General features: G+C 49.9%; 1 protein-coding gene across 1 annotated transcript; it reads left to right on the top strand.

Annotated features, from left to right (window-relative positions):
* Positions 1 to 211: 211 nt before the first annotated feature.
* On the top strand, positions 212 to 3735 carry MAFA (MAF bZIP transcription factor A). The gene has a single exon (XM_024102684.3). It carries the CDS (start codon positions 857 to 859, stop codon positions 1748 to 1750), a length of 894 nt encoding a protein of 297 aa, XP_023958452.1. The 5' UTR covers positions 212 to 856; the 3' UTR covers positions 1751 to 3735.
* Positions 3736 to 22555: the final 18820 nt, after the last annotated feature.

Raw genomic sequence — 22555 nt, 5'->3', positions numbered from 1 at the left:
CTATTCCTGTGCATGGCCACTGGAGGGACCTTTTCCCTGCCCTCCCTTTCCCCTCCCTTACAGCTGTTCCCGCAGGAGACTGACAGCTGGCCCCAGGGTTGCTATAGGGATAGGCAAATTGCACTGGCTGTTATAGGTGGGGAGGCGGCTGCCCCCGCCCGGGGAGGCGGGGCCAGGCATTGCTCCCTATAAAAGGCAGAGTGCTCCATTCAGCACTTCAGTACTGGCAAAGCGGGAGACGGGCCCGTGGGCGGTGCCGCAGCTGAGCGTGGGGCGCAGGGGACGGGGGCCACAGGCAGAGACCCCCTCGGTGGTGATTGCCCAGCGTTGTGTCCTGGCGGGGGGGGGCATTGCACTGAGCAGTCAGCCTCGGGGGGAAGAGGGCTGCTGCCCCTTGCCTGCAGAGCCGGGGGAGCGGGGGGTGGCAAGGCACAGAGCGGGGGGCTCTTGTCTGCAAAGCCAAGCCGGAGGCGAGAAGAGCGAGGCGGGCACCAAAAAGCCCCCGGTGCAAGAGCAGTTGCCCACGGTGCGGGGACCAGGCGCGGCCCGGCTCCGATCCGGATTCCCCGGCAGCGCAACTTTTCTCCGAAGACGCCCCCCGCGCTCGTGTCTGTCGCTTTCTGCCTGCGGCTCCCCCCCATGCGCCGGGTGCAACTTTCCCCGCCGAGCCTTTGAAGGGCACAACCAACTCGATCTCTTTAGTAACCCGGCCCCGTCCCAGCTCCCGCGGGAGGCGAGCGAGCGGCTCCCCGCTTTGCAGGCGGGCTGCGCCGGGGAGATCCCGGGCCCCTCGGGCGGGCGCAGCCGAGCCCCCGCCGGGCAGGGCCAGCCCCGCGCCGCCGGTGCATGGACTGAGATGGCCTCGGAGCTGGCCATGAGCGGCGAGCTGCCCACCAGCCCGCTGGCCATCGAGTACGTCAACGACTTCGACCTGATGAAGTTCGAGGTGAAGAAGGAGCCGCCCGAGGCCGAGCGCTTCTGCCACCGCCTGCCCGCGGGCTCGCTCTCCTCCACCCCGCTCAGCACCCCCTGCTCCTCGGTGCCTTCCTCGCCCAGCTTCTGCGCGCCCAGCCCCGGCGGGCAGCCGGGCCCCGGAGCCGCCCCGCACCCGGGCAGCGCCGGCAAGGCGCCGCTGGAGGATCTCTACTGGATGTCGGGCTACCAGCACCCGCTCAACCCGGAGGCGCTGAACCTCACCCCGGAGGACGCGGTGGAGGCGCTGATCGGCAACCCGCACCCGCTGCACGGCTACGAGGGCTTCCGCGGCCAGGGCTTCCCCGGCGAGGAGGCGGCCCCGGCCGGGCACCACCACCACCACCACCCGCACCACCACCACCACCACGCGGCGCACCCGCACCACCCGCACGCGGCGCACCCGCACCACCACCTGCGGCTGGAGGAGCGCTTCTCGGACGAGCAGCTGGTCAGCATGTCGGTGCGGGAGCTGAACCGCCAGCTGCGGGGCTTCAGCAAGGAGGAGGTGATCCGCCTCAAGCAGAAGCGGCGCACGCTGAAGAACCGGGGCTACGCCCAGTCCTGCCGCTACAAACGGGTCCAGCAGCGGCACATCCTGGAGAACGAGAAGTGCCAGCTGCAGGGCCAGGTGGAGCAGCTCAAGCAGGAGGTGTCCCGGCTGGCCAAGGAGCGGGACCTGTACAAAGAGAAGTACGAGAAGCTGGCTGGCCGCGGCTTCCCCCGGGAGCCGCCCCCCCAGGCCGCCCCCAAAGCCTCGGCCGAGTTCTTCATGTGAACGGGGAACGGGGGGGTCCTCGCCCTCCCCAGCTCCCCCCGGGACTCGCCCGCCGTGTACATAGAGGGGCTGGCTGCTGTACATAGACTCGTGTTTGTGTGTGTGTCTCCGGGCTGCCCACAAACTCCCCAAGCAGGCGCGCACCCCGTGCAGGGCCAGGTCCCCCCCGCTTGCGTCTCCTTCCCTCCCCGCCGGGGCTGCCCACCAACGCCTCCGCCCCGCCGCGAGCTCGCCTCCGGGCCAGCCGGAGCCCCGGGGTCCTGCCCCTTGCAAGAGCCCCGCGACTTCCCCCAGCGCATCCTCTAGGCAAAGAGAGAACCCGAGCTGGGACTTGGACCCCAGCAAGGTGCGAGCCGCCTCCAAACACCGTCACACGCTCACTCCTGAGTCTTAAAACATTGTGATCCCGAAAACTTAAAAAACACCCCCCTCACCACCAGACACAGCTTTGGCTGGTGGGAAAGACAAACTGAACTTTCAAAGACTTGAAGCAATAGGGGGGAAATGAGCAAACCTCTGAAATTTTTGTTTTTTCTCCTGGAAAACTGGGTAACCAACCAAAATCGTTTGGGGAGAAAAAGTGCATCATAATGAAATCCTCCTATATCCCCTTCTTAATAATCGTACTCATTCATAAAGCAGCATCCAAGGAACTCTGCCACTTAGCTGTGGTTCTTAGAAGACTTTTTAAGCAATCCTGCATGCAGGACATGTATGGTATTTCAATAATCTCCCCTTCTTTTCTACTAGAACAGATGAAGAAAACGCATGATCCAGTTTTTTTTTTTCTTGGTAATATTTTTGTTTGTTTTTTCCCAACGGTCAGTTTTTAGTTTGCAGCACTCTTTTTTGGGTGCATCTTAAATAACAAATAGTCTTAACATGTTTGCAAAGGGATGTTTTCTCTCTCAGTGGAACAGTGCAGCAAAACACTCACAAAAGGGACTGGAATATATATCTTGGGACTTCAGACTCCAAAAAAGAGTTGAGTTTACTTGCTTTTTATCTCCTTCCTTTTCTTACTAATAATTCTTGTTGTTGTTTTAAAAAGGAAACCTGAGCCAGACGTAACTTATTTAAAGGTGTCCACTTGTACATATGTAGAATTTAGTTAGTTTTTGCCCTTTTTTTTTTTTCTGAGCCTATATTTTGCTTGGTGATTTAAGAAAAAAAAAAGCTTAAAAAATCACAAGTCTTAATGAAAGTTTGTATGTAATAGCATGCAAATAATATAAGAATTAATTAATTTAATTATGTTGAAAAAGCCGAATGCACTATATACAGGAATCAATTGGATTAAATAATGCTGTTTTATAGAGATTTAAAATTATCTATGCTGTTAAAAATATTGGGAAAAAGTTAACATTCTAAGATGACCTGAAAGGCAATATAGTAATATATGGACTGCAATCAGTTGGCTGCTATATCACTATGCACCAGATTTATTTATTAACCCCTGGGAAACAATATTATTTTAACCTTGATGATTTTAAAAAAGAAAAGAAAATGCACATGGCTTTTCTTTTTTTGCAAGAAATAATCTTGCAATTACGCTTTGTGTGAAAGTAAAAAAAAAAATGCGTAGCAGTTAGGGTTTTTAACAAGTTACTTATTTTAAAAAAGGAACTCTTAGGGAAAACTGTAAAAGTCTTAAAAACAAACAAACCACGTGTGAACTTTGGCAACTGGTGCATTTTAGGTGCTGCTTGTGCAAAGCATTTTAAATAACCAGTTTGTTTCAATTTCTGATGGTTTTAACTGTGTTGCATCAAGATAGAACTTGTATTCATCTAGAGCGTCAGTTAAGTCTTTTTATATAAACTGCTGTTGAGCCTTGTGGGCTATTGCAACCTCAAAAACACCTATATCTTTTTTTTGTTTGTTCTTTGAATTGTTTCCTTTGTGTTCCAGCATCAATGCAAAAATTCATTTTAGCTTTCATTTGCTACGGACGAACGAAAAATAAATCTCTTTAGACATACCTATCTTTTTTTGCCTTCCTAGTTTTTGTAGGGAGGGGACATCATTTGAAATTTTTGCACTGGTGACAGTGGTGATTGTCTCTTTCGGATTAGATGTTTGGGGGAAATGAAAGCACACTCGTTTCTTTGCTTTGTGTACCAGAATGAAATGTGATGGATTAATCCAAATGTGAGTTTGAGTTTAAATACAAAGGCAGGGAAATATATGCAACTGCAAACCTTGGACTGAATGAATAGTTAGGAAATTATTTTAACTTTGTTTTGGTGGCTGTAGATGAAACAGTGTAAACTCCCACATTAAAAATTCGTTTTCCAGTTTAAAAAATTAACCAAAGAAATTGATATATTTGGAAAGCATGGTAAAAATTGACACTTTTTTTTTAACAAATGCATCAATATTTTGTCCATTTTTAAAGATGCACTTTCTTATTCTTCTGCGTAATGTTTAGCTTTCTAGTTTAGTTTAAAGGGCAGCACTTTAAAAATACAGTTGGCGTGTTTGGAGAAGCAAGATATTAATGGTAAAAAAAAATACGTTTAGGCTCATAATTTTTCTTCCCAAGTTTTCCTCTGAGGGAAAAATTTTGAAAACATTTTAGTGCTATTTCTGGTACTTTTTCATTCCAAAGATTTGGTGTGAAATAATTTTAAAACCTCACAGTTTATTAGCCTGATTTATTTTTTGTTTAAATGCTGAAAATTTAAATTTTGAGAGAGATTCGTTGGAATTAAGTGGTGGTTTTACACTTTGAAAGAAAAAAAAATCAGAAACACTTTATCTGAATCATTCAATAGATGGGATATGCTTTATTTAAAAAGTTTGTTTTTTAAAAAGGACTATTAAATTGAACATTTTTTAAGTGCATGTTTTAGATCTCCATTTTAATTTTCAGAGTCCTGAGATTTAGAATGATAAAGGATTTGATCAGAAATCGGAGCATTTTTTCCGCACTTATCAGTGAAATCCTTTTCTTTTTAAACAAAGAATTATTTCCACACCAAACGAATGCTCTCAATAGTGTTTAATGTTGTTTCTCTCTCATACCCAAATCAGTCCATTGACTGACTTTTATTTTAAATGGCAATAAATGGTTTCATTTCCCCTTTTGGATATTGTTTAAGAATTTTTAATTAATTAAAAAAAAATCCTCCCCAAACTAATATTTTAAACTGCACTTTAAAAATAGAAGAACAAGCAGTGAATGGCTTTAAATTACTATAAAATGACCAGAAATATAGTGGATTTAATTTGTTTGTTAAACATGCCTGTAGTGGCGATCCTCACGGGAGGGAATCTTTTGGGTGCCAATTAAAATCCCCAGTACTAATTGTTTTTTTTTTTTTTGTGCTAAACAAATGGGAAAAAATCTGAGTGTTTTAAATATTTAAAAAAATAAACCAGAAGGCTTCTGCTTTGGCACAAATTCCTCCCCCCCTCCCCCCGGGTCCCTTTTTCAGAGTCTGATTTTGAATTGTTCCCCAGTTTCTCTGAGTCTGACGGGCTTGCTTTAGACTTTGTGCTGCTCTCACTTTGCAGATGCGAAGTGGATCGTTTGCTGGAGGCTTTGGTTCCGTTTCAGGGTGCTGAGTTGGAAAGCCGTTCCCCGAGGAGAGTCTCCTTGGCCTGGAGGAAGAAGGGTTTTTTTGCTTGAGGGAAGCTGAAATGGACGCTTGGCATCTGTTCGGCATCGCACCAGTTTTATTTAATGGGAGGGGAAAATGGCAATAAATGTGACGCTGGGACTGAGGATGGAGGGTGAATGGGAGCGTGGCAATGCTGCTGGTGCAACTGCCTGTCTGGCACCTTTTATAGATCAGTCACAGAAGTTAAAGATGGGAAAGACTGATTAGCTCATCCAGTTTGTTCTCTTGGCCAGGACAGGCTTGGTCTGTATTGTTCTTTTCCCTAGTGCTTTATCCAGCCTAGTTTATCTAACCCAAGCGAGGGGGCATCCACCCTGAATACTCAGCCTAAATTTCTCCCCTTGTTAATTTCCCTTCCAGTTCGATCCCCTCCCACCGTCCTAAATATTGTCGGCATTTCTCTCCCCGAATCGTTCAGCTCCTTTTTAGGCAAATATTTGTTGCCTCATGATATGGACAGCGAGATTCCTGACAAAGTCCACTTTTTTGTGGATTTGCAGGCTGTGTGTGTGTGTGTGTGTGTGTGTGTGTGTGTGTGTGTGTGTGTGTGTGTGTGTGAGAGAGAGAGAGAGAGAGAGAGATTGTTGTGTGTCCGCTACAGAGTAGATTGGAATCTCAAAATCCAGAGGTTTAATATCCACAGAGAGAGAGAGAGATCCCTATGCTGTATAGATAAGGGCCTGATCCTGATTCTGTTCCGACATCCTGGTGAATTTTGCTACTGACTTCAGTGGGAGCAGGATTGGGCCCTGAACATATAGAAAGACGCTCTCTAGGAAAGTAAAAATGTAAGATTACTGCAAAACCTGCCTGTGCAGGTTGAGCTCGCGAGTGTTCCTGGCAAAGATGGGGGAGAAACGCGTCAGTCCGTCCATCCCAGAATTGTTTTCTATCTTCTTGGTGTCTTTTTGCCATATGGAAGTCCCCCCCCCCCCCCCAACACCCCACGGGGATTTGGACAGTGTTAATGGCATGGTTTCTCTCAAATGGACAGGGCAGGGCCTGGGTAGGTGTAATTTGTGCTGGACTTGGGTCAGTCGTTCGGATTTGATGAACGGCCACAAGTGTTAACAACGAGGAAGCCTTTTGGGAAGGAAACTGGCGCTGTTCCTTTTAAAGCAAGGGGACGGATACCATCTTTGATCAGCGAATTTCGTCTTGTAAATTGCACCACTTGCTGTTCTGCCTATTTTTTTTGTTTTGTTTTATTTCAGGGCCCTTCCCTGGTGGTGATGACCTGAAGCCTTTTTTTTTTAGTTTTTATTCAATTCTAGTTTAATTTCCCCATTTCATTGTGAGACGGTGACTGTGGGTTGTCCGATCCCCAATGTTTTCTTAGTCCATGCTGGGTCTCAAGCCCCTGCAGTAGAAGTCCCTCGTAATTCCCCTGCATCTTTCCACCCTTAACCCCCACCTCTGCGTTTTCAGCCAGCAGTCCCGGCCCAAGCCCGTGGGTGTTACTAAATAAGGAGAGCAGAAAAGTTGGTGAGGGAAAGGGGTTTCACTCTAGGAGAGGGGCTTCCCCCTCCCCCACCATAATGACTTGAGACTCATTAGCTCCGAAGCAATAACTCTTTCAGCGAGCGACTGAAAATGAAGCCGCGTGACAGCAGCCCGATTGGAGTTGATAGGACTTTAAAAGTGTGTCTCTGAAAACAAAGGCTAGGAAAGTTTTCACACCCACAAAGAAGGGTTTTGTAATGCCCATCTCAGGGCTAGATCGTCTTCTGGTGAAAATTAGGTTGGCTCCATTGTGGATCCGACTCTCTGTTTGGATTGTGTCCCATGTGATCTATCTGCTTTCTCTGTGTGTGTACATGGTCCTCCGTGAATCACGTACACTTACCCCCTTGCACTCCACTGAGAACAGTTAACTTCACAATTGGCAATTTTACTGTGGGTGCGTGTGCGCACATGATATTCAAGCATTAATTAACTCCATGGAGTCCCCATTACAATCCAGTCTTTTTTAAGTAGAGTACCGGTCATTCAGCTGTCTATAGACCAGTTAGGAGTTAGTCTAGTTGCCTATTGAGTGAGAATACCTTGTGCTCGGATAGGCCCAGGAACTGTGACTACTTCTTCTGCAGAAAGAATAGTTGAGTTGCTTTTTGGCTGTTTTTTTAGCTTGAAATCTATCGGTGAATATTTCTCCCTTCTATTACATGCGATTTAGTATTAACATGACTGTCTTCACTCCCCCATCATACCCCTGCTCAAGTGCATGGCCCACAGGAGCAGAATAAAAGACCAAATACAATTTAATAGGATTCAATCCGGACTTGCTTGCGCTTCGTCTCTGGGCTGAGCTGGGAGCATGCTTCCCAGATCACCCAATGAAGCCACAAGCCCTTAGAGCGTCTGAGTGAGTGGAAATCTTGACTTACACAGTGACTCCATTATACCTTCTGGGTTAAAGTGTGACAACTCCCTTTTCCGTGCCCCCAAGTCCGATGGACATTGGTGGCGGTCTCCCTGCTGTAGTGCGTTCTCTGTGACAATGGCGGTTGGTCTTAGCCCTCAGCTTACCATAATATACTATCCGAGGAACTGTGGGACATGAAGTTAATTGATCTCAGCGGAGTGTGTGTGTGTGTGTGGGGGGGGGAATGTAAATGATTTGTGTAAGGCGATGTGGCCTCATTTCAGAGAACGGGGTTTCGGAGAAAAGACGTTCAGAAAATCGAGGTCTGATCCAGACACAGCGTCGGCGTGGGTCATGCCTACGCAGGGCACGGTAGCGACACAACTTGCCTATATATGTGTGTGTATATGCCCCATATATTTATAGACACACGCCAAGCGGACTGGTACGCTAGTCAATTACCGAAATCTTCCGGTTTAATTTTCAGAGTCCAGCTCTGCCTGGCACAGGGCATGGGGAGTATGTCGAACAGTTCCTGCCTCGTTACTGGCACACAAAAGAGAGGCAGTGACATAAACAGTGGCATTTTCCATCCCGTTTCTCTGTGTATATTCGTGCGCTCTATTTATTTCTTATTAGTAAGGGGCAAACCCTGCCCGCCCCCCCATCCTTGAGCGTTGTGGTCCCTCTCCCTCTCTCTTTGAATCTTTAGCTCTCCTCTGGAGTGCCCCCGTTCACTTGCTTTGTTTTTGAACTGGGTAATTTGTGGCCAAACCCGCTGAGAGGAAGTAACAGGAATAAAGCTCGAGGGAATGGAGCAAATCGGGACACGGCCCCGTGAAATAGGAACTGCGTCGAGTCAGGTCAGAAACCCAGCTCGCCGGTCACCCCGGGGTACAGGACAGCCCCGTGCAATGCACAATGCATTCATTCGCAGGGCAGAAACTCCTGGGTTTTAGCTCATGGTTAGGCTTCCTGGCTCTAAGTGCTCCCATCGTCACTTGGCCTGCGCGATTGTTGCTGATTTTCTCAGCACACTGACAAAATATCCCGTGGGAGTGGGCCCGATTCTGCTCCTGTTGAAATCAATGGGCGTTTTGCCATTGATTCTGATGGGAGCGGAGCGGAGCCCAGGTGCATTTCCTGAGCAGCCCGAGAGATTGGAGAAATACCCAGTGATTTCTCCTTTCTGGGCCTTCTCTGTGCATGGCCTGAGCTCTCAGTGCTGGGGAATGGGCACCGGCCTCCTGCTTCAGACGCTGGGAACCACGGCGTCAGGGCTGAAATGTTTCTGCCCCTATGTTGATGCCTGTTTATTCACCAGCACCCAACTAACGAACGCAGGAGCCTTTTGTGGGGGGTCTGATTCTTGCAGCTCCGCTGGGTGGGGTGGGGGGAATGTGTCTAATAATTTTTAGCAATTTCCACCCCTAGATCTCAGACCACTTCACAGGGGCGGGTACCTACCGCTACCCCATTTTACAGATGGTGAAACAGGGAAGAGAAGATGAAGTGAGTTGCCTAAGGCAACACGGCAAGTCGGTGGCCAAGCCAGGAATAGAAGCAAGGCCTCCTGACTCCCTGCGGAAATGGAACGGGAACGTATCCGCTCCCACCCAGTGCAATCGCCTTTTGGCTGCTTTACCGTGACGCTCTCTCGGTGGCCCTAGAGGGGGTGCCATAGTACGTCAGTTCCCTGGGGTTTGCCCCCCCCTTTGCCGACCCACCCGACTGCCGAGAACGTGTTGACAAAAGCGAGTCCTAGCTTCCATGGCCAAAGGTGATGGTGTCCTCTGACCCCCTGTGTACCACAGGCCCGAGAACGGCTCCCAGTCATTCCTAGAGCAGGTCTTCTAGGAAAACAGCCAAGCAATCCACTCTGCTCCAGTGGCGAATAACCCCACTCTCTGCTAGAAACAGCCCTTGGTTTTCACCTACCCAGGAACCCCCTTTCCCAACGGCGTCTAAGCTGCTCTTTAAGTCACACTCCTTTTTTGGCCGGCGGGCGAGAGGCTGGGAGGCTTGTCCGTGTATCCAAGACCCCCACGCCTGAGTTCCGGACAGGTTCCAGGGGCAGGCCCGGTGCGGGGGGAGGGGAGAGGAGGCGTGAGGGGAGATGCCCAGTCCCCTGGCGGCAGCAGCAGCTGTGCCTTTTCGGTCTCTGGTTTATTTTTTTCCCCATGTTGTCCCTGAAACTTGCCTCCAAAAAAGGAAAGGGCTGTGACTGTGTGGTGTGCCCATGTGTGGGGCAGGGCGGGTGCCCTGTGGATTCCTCTCTGGCCTTGCATCCCAAGCACGACCTTGTAGCAGGAGTCGCGTTGTTCGCGCCGGGCTGGTTCGGAGTTGCCTGGCCGGCAATAGCTGCCTCAGACGGATTCAAAGGGAGTTTGAGGCAAAGCTTCCGGCCAGGCCTAACCAGACTCCGCTCCTACGGCGATGGAAGGAAGCCTGCTCGTCACCACCACCTTCCCTAGCAGTCCGGGATGGGGCCCTACGCTCTAGTCTCGCTTGAGACGCTGAAAACAAGACAACACCCCGGCTACGTTTTCTCCAACCCATTTTGCCCAGCCCTACCCCCCTCTTGCTACCGGGCTGTCCCCTGGCCTCGCATTAGAAAGCCCCCTCCAGGCTGCAATTCAAAACCAATCACAAGCGTCAGCACAACCACAAACAACTGCCTGGTTGTGCGTAGACGAGCGTCACCCCTCAATGCTGCCGCAGCTCTAGACCTGCCTGTTTTGGTCCTGGGTTAATGTGATGCCTTTGCATACAGCATAAAGAAAGCATACGCCACTTTTTCCCCCCCGTTACACTTCAGCAGGCTGGCGCATGGGCCAGTCTCTCGGGTCGCCGGTTTCCTTAGGCGTCTTAGGGTGAGGGCGGGAACTGAGACTTTTCCCCATAGAAATAGAGGGGCTTCCATGCTAATGGCTTAAGGACAGGGCTTAATTTGTAATGAAAGGTGCCGGGGATAAAGCAATTTATTGACTTTCATAACTGACGGCAAGCCTAGAGGTGCCGGGGCTATGAACTTCCAAGCCTAGAGGTGCCGGGGCTCAGCCCAGGCATGACCCGGCACAAATTAAGCCCCATTTAATGAACCTAGAGCCGATATGCTTTGGCACAGGGGCGAGTGGTTGTGTCTGAAACATGGTGCTTCCAAAATTCAAACCCCTCCGCTGTCCGTACAGTTTTGTTGATTTTAACCACAGGGAGGTGGTTTGGGGCTGGCACAAGACTATTTAATGTCTTTTATTTGAAATTGCGAACAACAGTTTGATAGGTATGAATCTCCCAATGCGCGGAGCGACGCTAACAAATGACCAAGTAGAATGAATAGCCACCACTTCCCCCACTAGGGTGACCAGACAGCAAATGTGAAAAATCGGGACAGGGGTGGGGGGTAATAGGAACCTATATAAGAAAAAGACCCAAAAATCGGGACTGTCCCTATAAAATCGGGACATCTGGTCACCCTATCCCCCACCCTAACCCCCGGGAGTGGAACAGTTCAGCTAAAAATTCTTTTTGCCCGAGTTGGGTCAGTGTATTACAGGTGGCAGATTCGGATCCAGCTCTTCAATTTCTCTCTCCTTCGTAGACAACAGATTCCTCTTTCCTCCGCTGTGTAATGCCAATAATAAATGGAGGTGAGGGTGAAATCACATCTATAAAGCGTGTGTCCCCCTCCCTCTCAAGACAAGCTAGAAAGTCCCAAACCACACTGGATGCCTCTCTTAAGGGATGTAAATCTCATTTGGGGGTTAGAAAAATGTAGGGGTTTCCACTGCCTTCTCCAATTCTCCCCCCCCCCAACTAAAGGCACTGTGCTAGTTCTCCCCCTCCCTTGCTGAAATCTGCTGAGCTCCCCCCCCCCGATATTAATTGTGTATTTTGCCTGTAAGATCATCCCCCTTCAGCATTTTTTCCCTAGCTACAATATTATGACTATCGTACAGTATTGTACACGCCTGCACACAGACAATATGCTGGAAGAAGTCTCTTGGGTCATTAGGCTTTCTTCTCTTCTCCCCTCTCCCCCCCCAATCTATCGCCAAGTTTTCCATGTGTAAAAAGAGCCTTGTGTTCAATGCACAAAACTGCTTGTGCAAATTGTCCTTGGAAAACACCCCAACTATGTGAGCGATTTTTCCAGGCAAACAACGGTATGTGCATTCTCAGCTTGCTCCCCTAGGCCTGGGTGTCCCGCCCCCCGCCCTCCCCGAACACACATGCCCACAAGCTCGAGAGCGGCTAGCGAGCTGGTGCGCACACATCTGTCCACCCGGAGCAGAGGGGAATTGGTTTGAGCGCCTCCTGCTTAATCCACCAACAGCCGCTGGTTCCCCAGAGCGCCGCTGCCTGGGAGTGTGGTGCAGGCCGCGCGCGGAGTGTGATTTATCCTGCCCTATAGATTGTGTGGAACTACCCTGATGTGGTCCAGTCGTGGAACAGGCTGCAGCGAGTTACCAGCCCCTCCCTTCCTCTGGCCGTGCACCCGGCTTCGCTTCCTTCTTCCCCCTCGAAATCCTGCCCCAGTCAGCTCCTGGGGGTTTGGCCAGCCTCCCCGTTGAAAATAGCCCCCTTAATAATCCAGCCCTGAGTCCGGCCCTTGGAATGGAACAATATTATTTTAAGCTCTCCTGGCTGTCGACAGGGGCCAGCCAAGATCCTGGCCTGGCTCAGCCCCAATGCAGGGCAGGCTGCGCTCCAGTTTGCAGAGAATTCTCCTGCTGTCTGTGTCCCCCGCCCCCTCCGTGGAGGGGGACAGGCTGGGTGAGATTTGCAGCCTCCTTGGCAGGCCACACAGCCTTTGGCAGCTGCTGGAGTCCTGACGGGCCGGGGGAATTCTTCTGGCCTGAACAAGCGAGGCTGGGATCCTGCTCTCGGCGCACTCGCCCCACGCAGAGAGCAGATTCTGGGCCCCGTTGGGGGTGGGGAGGGGAAGCACTCCGTTTAACCCTTGGAGCGCCACTGTCTGGATCGGTCAGACGAGACCTTCAAAACCAGCGTCCTGGGGATCTATGGCTCTGAGTGTGGGCGTTCGAGGGCTTTCCCCTGTGTCCTGGCCTGCATTTCCTCTCCCGCTCAGAATGCTGGCCCCCTGGCTGCTCCATGCCGCACGCGGGGCGGCTGCATTTCCCAGCTCCCCGGTGGCCCGTGGCTGCGGGCGGAAAGGCGCTGTAGAAGCGACGGCCAGAGTGGGCGCGATTCACAGAGGCCACGTTGACCCCTGGCTCTGAGCGCCGGCGGGAAGGCGAGCGTTTAGGATGCTCCCGGGGCCTTTATCCGTTTCGGGCGGGGATGGGGCAGGTGAATGACAATGCCCTGAGTTTGAGCCCAATTCCAGGCCGGCGTGTGAAGTTCCCATCAGGTTGCTCTCCCCAGGCTGGGTCTGAGCGAGGGGCTGTGAGCAGCAGTCGCCCTTCAGAGCTTGGTTCCCAAGGACTCCTTGCTGCTGGCTTGTAAGTTCCCTCGGGAACCCTCTCCCTGGATATTAGCCTGCAGTGTCCATGCTTTTGGCAGGGCTAAGAGGAGCTGTGACCTTCCTCATTGCCCTGAATCACGTGCCTCCTGCCACCTAACCTCGCCTTGGGCAGTGTCTTCTTCCCCAGCTCTTCCCTCGCCCTCCCTAGCTAATCACTAGCCCCCGCCACTGTTCACACAGGGGTAGTGCTGCAGGAACAGCATCACCTGCAATGTCAACCCTGCCAAAGGGGGCCTCAGTTTCCCCCGAGTGAAGCCGTCGTGCGGAAAGGGCGGTAGCCCCTCTGGTTTCCCTTCATCTCGTGCTTTGCTTTGGAAGAGCCCTAGGGGACTTTGGAGTTTGCAGCGTTCTTGTGCGTTGCACGTCCGTCTGCCGGGGCGCAGGCGGAGCACGGGGTGAGTGGTGTTGGGGGCATCTCTCTGACCTGGACCCCGTGAATGTGGCTCTGTCTTGTTGCGGAAAGAGTGGAGTGAGCACGCCGTGGCTGTGTTGGTAATGCAGGAGACACCTGTCATGGACTCTCAGATCATGCCCACTCTTGGCCCCGTGCGGTCCGTGGGGGGTGCCCTTTTCAGTGAGGGGGTCCACTCTCTCTCGGGGTCAGGCCCCTCCACCTCCTGGAGCCGCACCTCTCTGAGCCGTAGCACGTCTGTCTCTCGCTGTGGGCCCCCTCAGGGAGTCCATGCGCTCTGGACTCCCGGGGCCTCCACCCCCCAAAGAGGTTGATGCAAACCTGTTCTCTAGCCCGGAGTGACTCTCAGCCAGTGTAAAACAGGAGGGTTTATTGGGCATTGAACTCAGCATAGGAAACTCTCAGGGCCTCCGGCCCCTGAACCCGGGTACCTCAGTTGAAGCGTAAAATGTGCACAGTGGACAAGGCACCCTGAAACTGGTGAACTAGAGGGCCACATGCAGACGGGGCCTGTGCAAATTCTTCCAGCGTAGCCAGCCTGCCCTTCCAGTCCCGGGCTCCCCTCCCTACTCTGCCAATACTTCCTGAACCTACCCTGCACCATCCCCTGCTATACCAGCCCAGGACTCCCCCAACTCTGCAGCCCACCTCCTGCTCCTCCAGTCCTGGAGGCTTTGTTGGAGAGAGCCTGCCAGGCATGGTGGCTTGATGGTGTCTCTTAGGGGCTGGCCAAAAATCCCCTGGGGCCCAGATGGGGTGGTCCCATAAGTCATTCCCACTGGCAGCCACGCTCCCTCGTTGAGCTGAGGACTCGAGTGGCCTGAGGCTAGGACATTAGCCCCTCCGCATGTTGGAGTCAACATGAAGGACTAAGACGTCTTACAGCTGACAGGAGCGCTCTCCGGCTTTCCCTGCATGTTTGCATCAGGCTGTTGGGTAGGCTGGGCCTGTTTTCATCCTCCCTCGGGCTGCAACTCTGAAGGATGCTCCTTAGGGCTTTGAACGCCTGGCATCAATGGGAGCGAGATCAGGCCTTAGAGACTCAGGCCAGCGGCTGGGTCATTTCAAACTAGGATGGACAAAGCACCGGAGAAAGTGCCGTAGGGAACTCCCCTGCGGATGACTGATGACGAATGTGGCTTCTTCCATGGGAGGCTTTTCTAGGGCTTTCCAAGCTTTCATTAAGCCTCACCAGAGGTGTGGAGAGCAATTTTAAAGGGCCACTGTCAGCTTAAAATCACAGGCCAGATCCCCAGCTGGCGTAAAGGGACATAGCTCTACCGAAGTCAATCCAGTGATGCTCCCTCACGCCAGCTACGGATCTGGCCCCCCAGACTGTGAATAAATGGATTGTTTCCCCTGCGTAACGGGCATCACCTTGTATTACTGAAGTGGAAAAGACTCTAAACGTTCAGTTTTATTTTTCACTGTGTCTGCCCTTTGCACGTCTCCGCCTTTGGACAAGGGAGAGCAGTGACGTCAGTTTCACGCTGGTTTACGATCAGTTTCACCTTCTGGTTGGGAGTCCTGCAGTTTATTGGTTTAAACAACTGCTTTCAGATCTGTGCTGAGGTGTGGAAACCTTTGGGCTGGTCTTAGATTGTAGTACAAAATTAAATTGTTGCACATGGAGGAACTGCGACTTGGAGAGGTGAAGTGACGTCTCCAAGGTCAGGCTGTAGGTAGGTCAGTGATAGAGCGAGGAGTAGACCCAGCTCTTACGATTCCCACTCCCGTACTTTAACCACAAGACCAACCCAGCCTTGCCTATTGGATCTGACTAAATGACCTTACTGAGCTTTCCCATCTCAAATGTCCGTGGTGCTCTGAGCCGGTGCATCGTGAGCGTGCGCTAAATATATTGTTCTCTGTGTGCAAAACACACGTCATCTCGCACGAATGATTAGACAAATCATTGTAGATACCCAGATTTTGCAAATAAGCAGACAACCAAGATAAAACAATCGATGATGCACCACAAAATACACTTTGCTCGTTCATTTGCCAAGCGTAGCTTCAGTTTTAATTATTGATACTAATATTCCCTAGTTATACGACTGAATGTACTGCAGTGTGTTTTGCAGAAGTCATGACGTCTTAGTAAAATGAGAGCGTCCTACGACACTCGGCTATTAAATTGTTGCCGAGAAGCAGGGTGAGGAGGCTGTTTGGGATACGTGGATTATGGAACTTGTGAACTCGAGAAGACTGAATGAACACTAATGAAGTTTGATCGTATAGTATAAAATTATTTTAACTGCTAACGGTGATGGGGTTGTTTACGAATTGAGTTATACTGATGTAAATCTGGAGTATAACTCCATTGGCTTCAGTGGAGTTACTCTGGATTTAAACCAGCATAACTGAGACCAGGAGCTGGCCAATGAGAGAGTATGTATTTGTGTATATAACCCTGAGATGCTGTTTTGATTACGTATTTTGCCCTACACACTTTTTTAATTTTCTCCAGTTCTTTGCATTCTGTTTTTGTTTAGATATTGTTTTTACACCTCCTGCACAGCATGCCTGCCTCCTACCCTCCGCCCCCATTATTTATACCTAAAAAACAAACTGTCTGACACGTGAGATGTTGCTTTGTGGCCTGTTGAGAAACAGAGTTAATTTGATTTTGATTGATCGTGGGTTTGAGAGGTGTTCGTTTCATCAGTTTTCAAACGGACCTGTGGCAGTCTGCAGGTCGGTCTGTGTGTCTCTTTCTCTCTCATTATGTGCAAACCAATGTTTAGCAAAGCGCACCACTGTGTGTCCAAGGAGGAGGGCATCAAGCAGACTTGCAGTTAGGACCAGTTCTGCTGGACTAACCCAATAAGTTGTAAATCCACAAACAGGCAACCCCCCTTCAAGAAAGCTAGTTATGGAGAAAAGGGACCATAAAGTAAATGCAAATGGTAGAAGATATTTGGTCCAAAGTTCTTTTTTTTTTTTCATCAGCCTTCGAGGGAAACTCTCAAGGAGTCTAAATGAAAACAAAAGTTTGACACCTAAACAGTTTTTAAAGAATAAAAAACCTCTTGACTTTTTAAAAAAAATGGTTGTTTGAGAGTAAGTGAAGTTATTTGTAGATGGGGCAAGAACTGAGCCTTCTTTAGCTGTCCTGTAACCTGGATCATCCCTTGGACCCAGGTGCCATGTGAATCAGAAGGTGAAACTGACCAGAAACTGACCATGAAGTTGGCCAGGCTAGCTTTTCTGTCCATACTGAGTGAAGAACAAAGGGTGAACAAAATACAACTCTAATGGGCTTTTTTGTAAGATTCTTTCTGTTTTAATAATCTCAGCTGAGTTTAGTAACCAATAGGGAATTTTCCTGGAAAGCCTTTTTATTTTATTGTTGCTTTATGCACCCAATAAACACAAATAAGTGCACTGTTTCCAACCCCAGACACTAAACAATCATGCGCCTGGCCCTGCAAAATCACGGCATTGGCTAAAAAAAGCATGAAATTAAAAAACTCACATTCTGAGTTGTTTTCATTTACCTTCTTGTTTTGAAACCCTTAGGAAGCACTTGAGTCACATTTTCCCTTCCTTAAAAAAATGAAACTCCCATATATTCCCATGACTCCAGCAGCTGGGGCTTGCAGCACTGTAATGGTTCCATTTGTTTATAATAATCTATCTGTCCAATCTATTCTGCACCCATTGTCGTGGTACAATATTTCAGCATCTTGTCCAGTTGGGTGATCCTGAACAAGGAAGAAGAGGCCACACATGAAAATGGAAGATAAATGTGGAGACCAAAATTTTCAAAGGTAAGTGCCTGGAATGACTTCCTTCCTCTGTTTAGATTGCAAGGACTGGCTCTTTCGGCAGCGGGCAGGAGAGTACGTGCTCGGGTGGCCCCCCCGGTATAGGTTTAAGTAGCTCTGTGGATGGTGAGGCCTGGCTGAGTAGAGAACAGGCTCTACCAGCCCACTTCCCATCTACACTGCTGTTTTTAGCTGGTTGGTGTCCTGCTGCAGAAAAAGCCTCCGGCAGTAGGGACAGGCTTCAGCAATGGGGAAGAGCCTGTCGCTGACACGTTAGAACACACCGCAGCGTGGATGCAGCCTGCTTTTCACTGCCGTGTGTAGCTACACGTATCCTACACGCCACCGGAAGTGGTGTGTGGGGTAGACGTAGCCTTCCTCTGTGTGTGCAGTGCTCAGTGTAACGGGGTCGCGCTCTGGGTCGTGGCTTCTAGGCACGGCTGCGATACAAATCATGACTAATGTGCCTGAGGACGAATTTCCGTGCCTAACGTTAGCCATCTACATTTGATAACTGTGTGTTCAGAGCTGCTATTAATATATCGCCCAAAGCAAGTGAGGTGCTTTACTGACCATGAATACAGGGTCCCTGCCCTGAAGGCCTTGCAAGTCTATTTTCTGTTTCCTAAAATGCCCCAATATAGGTAGGGATTTGTCTTTAAATAGTATAAAGTCTTGCTAGGCAGCTCTTGAAAAGTAATCTGGTATTTTTAACGGAGGGAATCCGAGTTTGCGTTTGTCCTGCGTGACTCCAGTATGCGACACATGCACATGGTGTTTTGAATGCCCTCTAGTGGTAATATTAATTATACATTTCTCGGTATAGGAAATGGCCTTTTATAACTTATTTATCTGGAATCCATGGTGGAAAGATCCGGGGAGGGGTGTGTGTGTATATTTGCAGCTGGGAGGAATAAAACTGATTACTTTTTAGTAGCAAACTTTAAGGGCTCTCCCTTTCCTTAGAAAACAAAGAAAAACTTCCCAAATCCTACACGAGCAGAATATTATCACACCAGTCATTTAAAATGATCTCTCTGGCCCCATCCCAGCTAATGTAAAAAAATAAAAATGCTTTATTGAATGATCTTGTGTATGTGCATGCTACCACCCACTCCTGGATGGAATCACAACTGTTCAACTACATGTGACCCTGTCGAAGTCAATAAGCCGGTGTATTAGAGGGAAATTAGAAGGGTTGAAAATGGATTTCGAAGAGCTAATAGCTAAAGATGTAAAAACAAACAAGCAATTCTTTAGGTATATCAAAACCAGGAAGCCTGTGAAAGAATCCGTGAGTCCATTACATCATTGGGGTCAAAGGGACCAATTAAGAAAAATAGGGACATAGCTGAGAAAGTCAATGATTTCTTTGCATCAGGCTTCACTGCAGAGGATGTGGGGGAGATATCTACCCAGATTTGCTCTTTCCTGATAATAAACATGAGAGCCTCTCAGAGATGGAGTTATCAGAAGCAAAAGAATTTGCTGGAGCAAATTTATAATTTAAAAACCAGTAAGTCACCAGGCCCACATGGTCTGCTCAAGAGTTCTGAGGGACCTTAAATATGAAGCCACTGAGCTGCTAACAAAAATATGCACCCACGCCTTAAAAACAGCCACTGTTCCTGAAGCGTGGAGAATCAGAGAATATCAGGGTGGGAAGGGACCTCAGGAGGTCATCTAGTCCAACCCCCTGCTCAAAGCAGGACCAACCCCAACTAAATCATCCCAGCCAGGGCTTTGTCAAGCCGGACCTTAAAAACCTCCAAGGATGGAGATTCCACCACCTCCCTAGGTAACCAATTCCAGTGCTTCACCACCCTCCTAGTGAAATAGCGTTTCCTAATATCCAACCTAGACCTCCCCACTGCAACTTGAGACCATTGCTCCTTGTTCTGTCCTCTGCCACCACTGAGAACAGCCAAGCTCCATCCTCTTTGGAACCCCCCTTCAGGTAGTTGAAAGCAGCTATCCAATTCCCCCTCATTCTTCTCTTCTGGAGAGTAGTGTCTGTTGTACCCATATTGGGGAAAAAAGGCTAGGGAATTCTAGACCAGTAAGCATTACAGCTATACCTGGCAAACTGGTTGAAACTATAATAAAATTCAGAATAACAAAACACTTGGAAGATCAGGGAATGATAGGGCCTAACCAGGATAGTTTCTGCGAAGAGAATCATGTCTCACTGATCTCTTAGAATTCCTTGAACATCTCAATAAAATGGTGGATAAAGGCAAACTGGATGAAGTAATTTATTTAGCCCTCCAAAACACCTTTGAGAAGGTCCCAGGGAAGAGGCTATTAAAGAAGTATCCTAAGTAGTCATGGGGTGAGAGGCAAAGTATTGTCCTGGATGAAGAACTGGTTAAGAGACAGAAAATAAAGAGTAGGATTAAATGGTCAGTTTTTATCATGGCAAAAGGTTAACAGCAGAGGCCTCCAGGTGGTCCGGTGTTGGTTAATGTATTTAGTAATGATCTGGAAAGGGGGCGTCTGCGGCGAGGTAGCAAAATCTGGAGATGATACAAAGTTATTTAGGTCAGGACCTGAGAGAACTGCAGAGAGACCTTAGCAACATGCCGGCAAAGGAAATTCAATGTTGGGAAAGGCAAAGTAATGCATGTCGGAGGAAAAAATGTAAATTACGTGTGATGGGACACTCGCCTCTTGTGAGTGCCCCCTGGAGTCTGGGTGTGGTGCTGCAGTCTGTCCTGCCTCACGCACCCCCGGTAGGTTCTTGACCTTACTAGATGGGTCTTCAGTGGCTCAGTCCTCCAGCCAAGTCACAGAGACTAAAATGGATGATCCCTTTCCAGGGTAATAAAAGCCCAGCTGAAAGTCTAAACAAACATCCAGACAAAGGATTCGTCTCTTCCTTTTGGTGAAGTTTTCAGCCTGCTTTCTGCGCTCAGTTCTCAGTCCCTTCCAGGCTAACTTTGAGTTCTTTCCTGCCCTGTTACAGAGCAACTGAACCCAGGCTGCGTTCCTGGGAGTCCCTCCCGCCCACAGTCCGCCACTTGCTGAAGTTCCCGGCGCTTTGCCCCTCCTCCTGGGCCCTGCAGAGTTCTCCTTGGCTCCTTAGCTGAGCGCTGCTCCCAGGGCAGGTCGTCTTCTTCCTTATTCCTTCCTGTGAAGCAGCTGGTGTAGGCCACTGTCAGAGACTGAAGACTAGACTAGATGGGCTATCAGTCTGATCCGGTCTGGCAATTCATATGTCATAAGCCCTATACTGCTAACAGTTAAGGGGGATTTTCCTTTAGATCAGCTACTAAGGGCCTCCTGTGCTTTTGGGACGGGAGGATCTGACTCCTGTCTCTGCTAGCTTGCTGTTCTGAATGACCCCGATCTGCATCAGAGCGAGCTAGTGAAGCCTGAAGTGACCACAGAGTAGCATTTTTGTTACCGGTTCATCTCCAGCAAACATCTTTGGGTTCCTTGAAGGAATTTGTCAAATGTGTTTATCTTGCCACGGGTAAGGGGCCGTTTTTCACATTCCCACCAGCTGCTTTAAAAGCCCGCGGCCGTTTCCTGCCCTACGTTCCCCCTGACTACGGCCGTGGGATTTGCTGAGCTCCAAACCAACAAGTGTCCCTGTGGCAGAACCTTGCTTGAATCTCTACTGAGCTGGTGGGTCAAGGGGACCCAAGAAACCTGCATGTGATCTCGGGAGATGCAAGGTTCCCCGGGCAGTGTGGCTGAGGCAGAGCGGAACAGGACAGGCTGCTGATGGGGACGCTCTGCCATGGGGCTTTGTACTCTCCAGGGGCAACAGCAGCTTGCTAGGAGGAATCTATTGTTACAGCTCCCCTAAGCGCCCGAGTCCTGGCACTCCGCAGGGCAGCATCTGTCTGATGCTGGGTGCAAGACCCACGTGATCTAATCCAACCTGGCGCCTATCCCACTGGCATGTCACTGCAGCGTCACCAGCTCTCGCGACTTTATCGTTCGTCTCATGAGATTCGGTGTCTTTCTTAAAGCCCCAGCTCCTGGAGGAATGAGAATCTGGGCTTTCACTGGGGAAAAAACGAAGTCTGTTTCAAGCCATTGTTGCAGAGGAGAGCTTGAAACTGTGAAACCGGTGCCCCTGGAAGGTCCAAAAAAAGACCCCGACATTTATTATTCTTTTAAAAATCTCATAATTTTGAAGCCAATCTCACAATTTTGGGGGCCTGTCTCATGATTTCTGAATGTATGGGGTTGGTAACGTGGTTGTTGTAGCCCTGCCCCATACTCTCTCTTAGGATTTCCAGCCTCTCCTCCAAGGGGATCAAAGTGACCTGGAGAGCTGAGATCAGCAAGGGGAAACTCAGTACCTAGACATGTAAAACCCTCCACTCCACTAAGAGGAAATCAACAGCCCAGACACTGATGGGAGGGACTTAACGAGGCTGCTGCCCCACATCCGTTCTCCTCTGGTGTCTGTTTCTCATGTGACACCCTGGCCGCAAGATAGGTGTGGCTTTGCCTCTGGGCGATTAGGGGAGGGAGGGGGCTGCACCAGGATCTCCAGTGACTGAAAAGGCTGAGATGCTGACCCCGGAGCCCAATCTTGGTTGCACTGGTGTAAATCCACAGGAACCACGTCGACTTTAGTGGGATCTGCCCGATTTACACCAGCGTAACTTTGGACAGAACCTGCCCCACTGCTCTGGGAAGGTGAGTCTCTGGAAGGGCTGAAGGTAACCGCAAACCACCTGTATTTGTGCCTGCTCAGGGGAGGGGCCTGGGCCTCCCTCCTGCTGATCACGGTCTGTGTTTGACTCCTGGGATGATGCACGTTACAAAGGCTAAAAGGTTCTTAGTGCCGGGGGGTGAGTGCTGCACACACGCAAGCTGCAGCTGCTGCAAGGTGCGACTGCTGCTGGGGTGAGCTGGGAGGGGAGAATTGGAACACGCCAGCCAGGCGCCAATGGTTCCCTGAGGCTTTCCTACAAACCAGGCAATACTTTGCTGGTGGTTTGGACTGGGTTTGATAGGCAAACCGATTTCTCTCCTATGCCCAGTCTGCCTATTACGCAGCACCTTGTTCCAGGCCTGGATCCAGGATGACTAGAGCACAAGTCAAAAGAACTGGGGCTTGGATTCCAGCGGCCGTGTCGCTCTCCTGGCGCATTCCCCACGGGGGAGCTTTATTTTCTGTG

The sequence above is a fragment of the Chrysemys picta genome, chromosome 2, assembly GCF_011386835.1.
Source record: "Chrysemys picta bellii isolate R12L10 chromosome 2, ASM1138683v2, whole genome shotgun sequence".
NCBI lineage: Eukaryota > Metazoa > Chordata > Testudines > Emydidae > Chrysemys > Chrysemys picta.
This window is presented reverse-complemented; position numbering and strand designations above follow the sequence as displayed.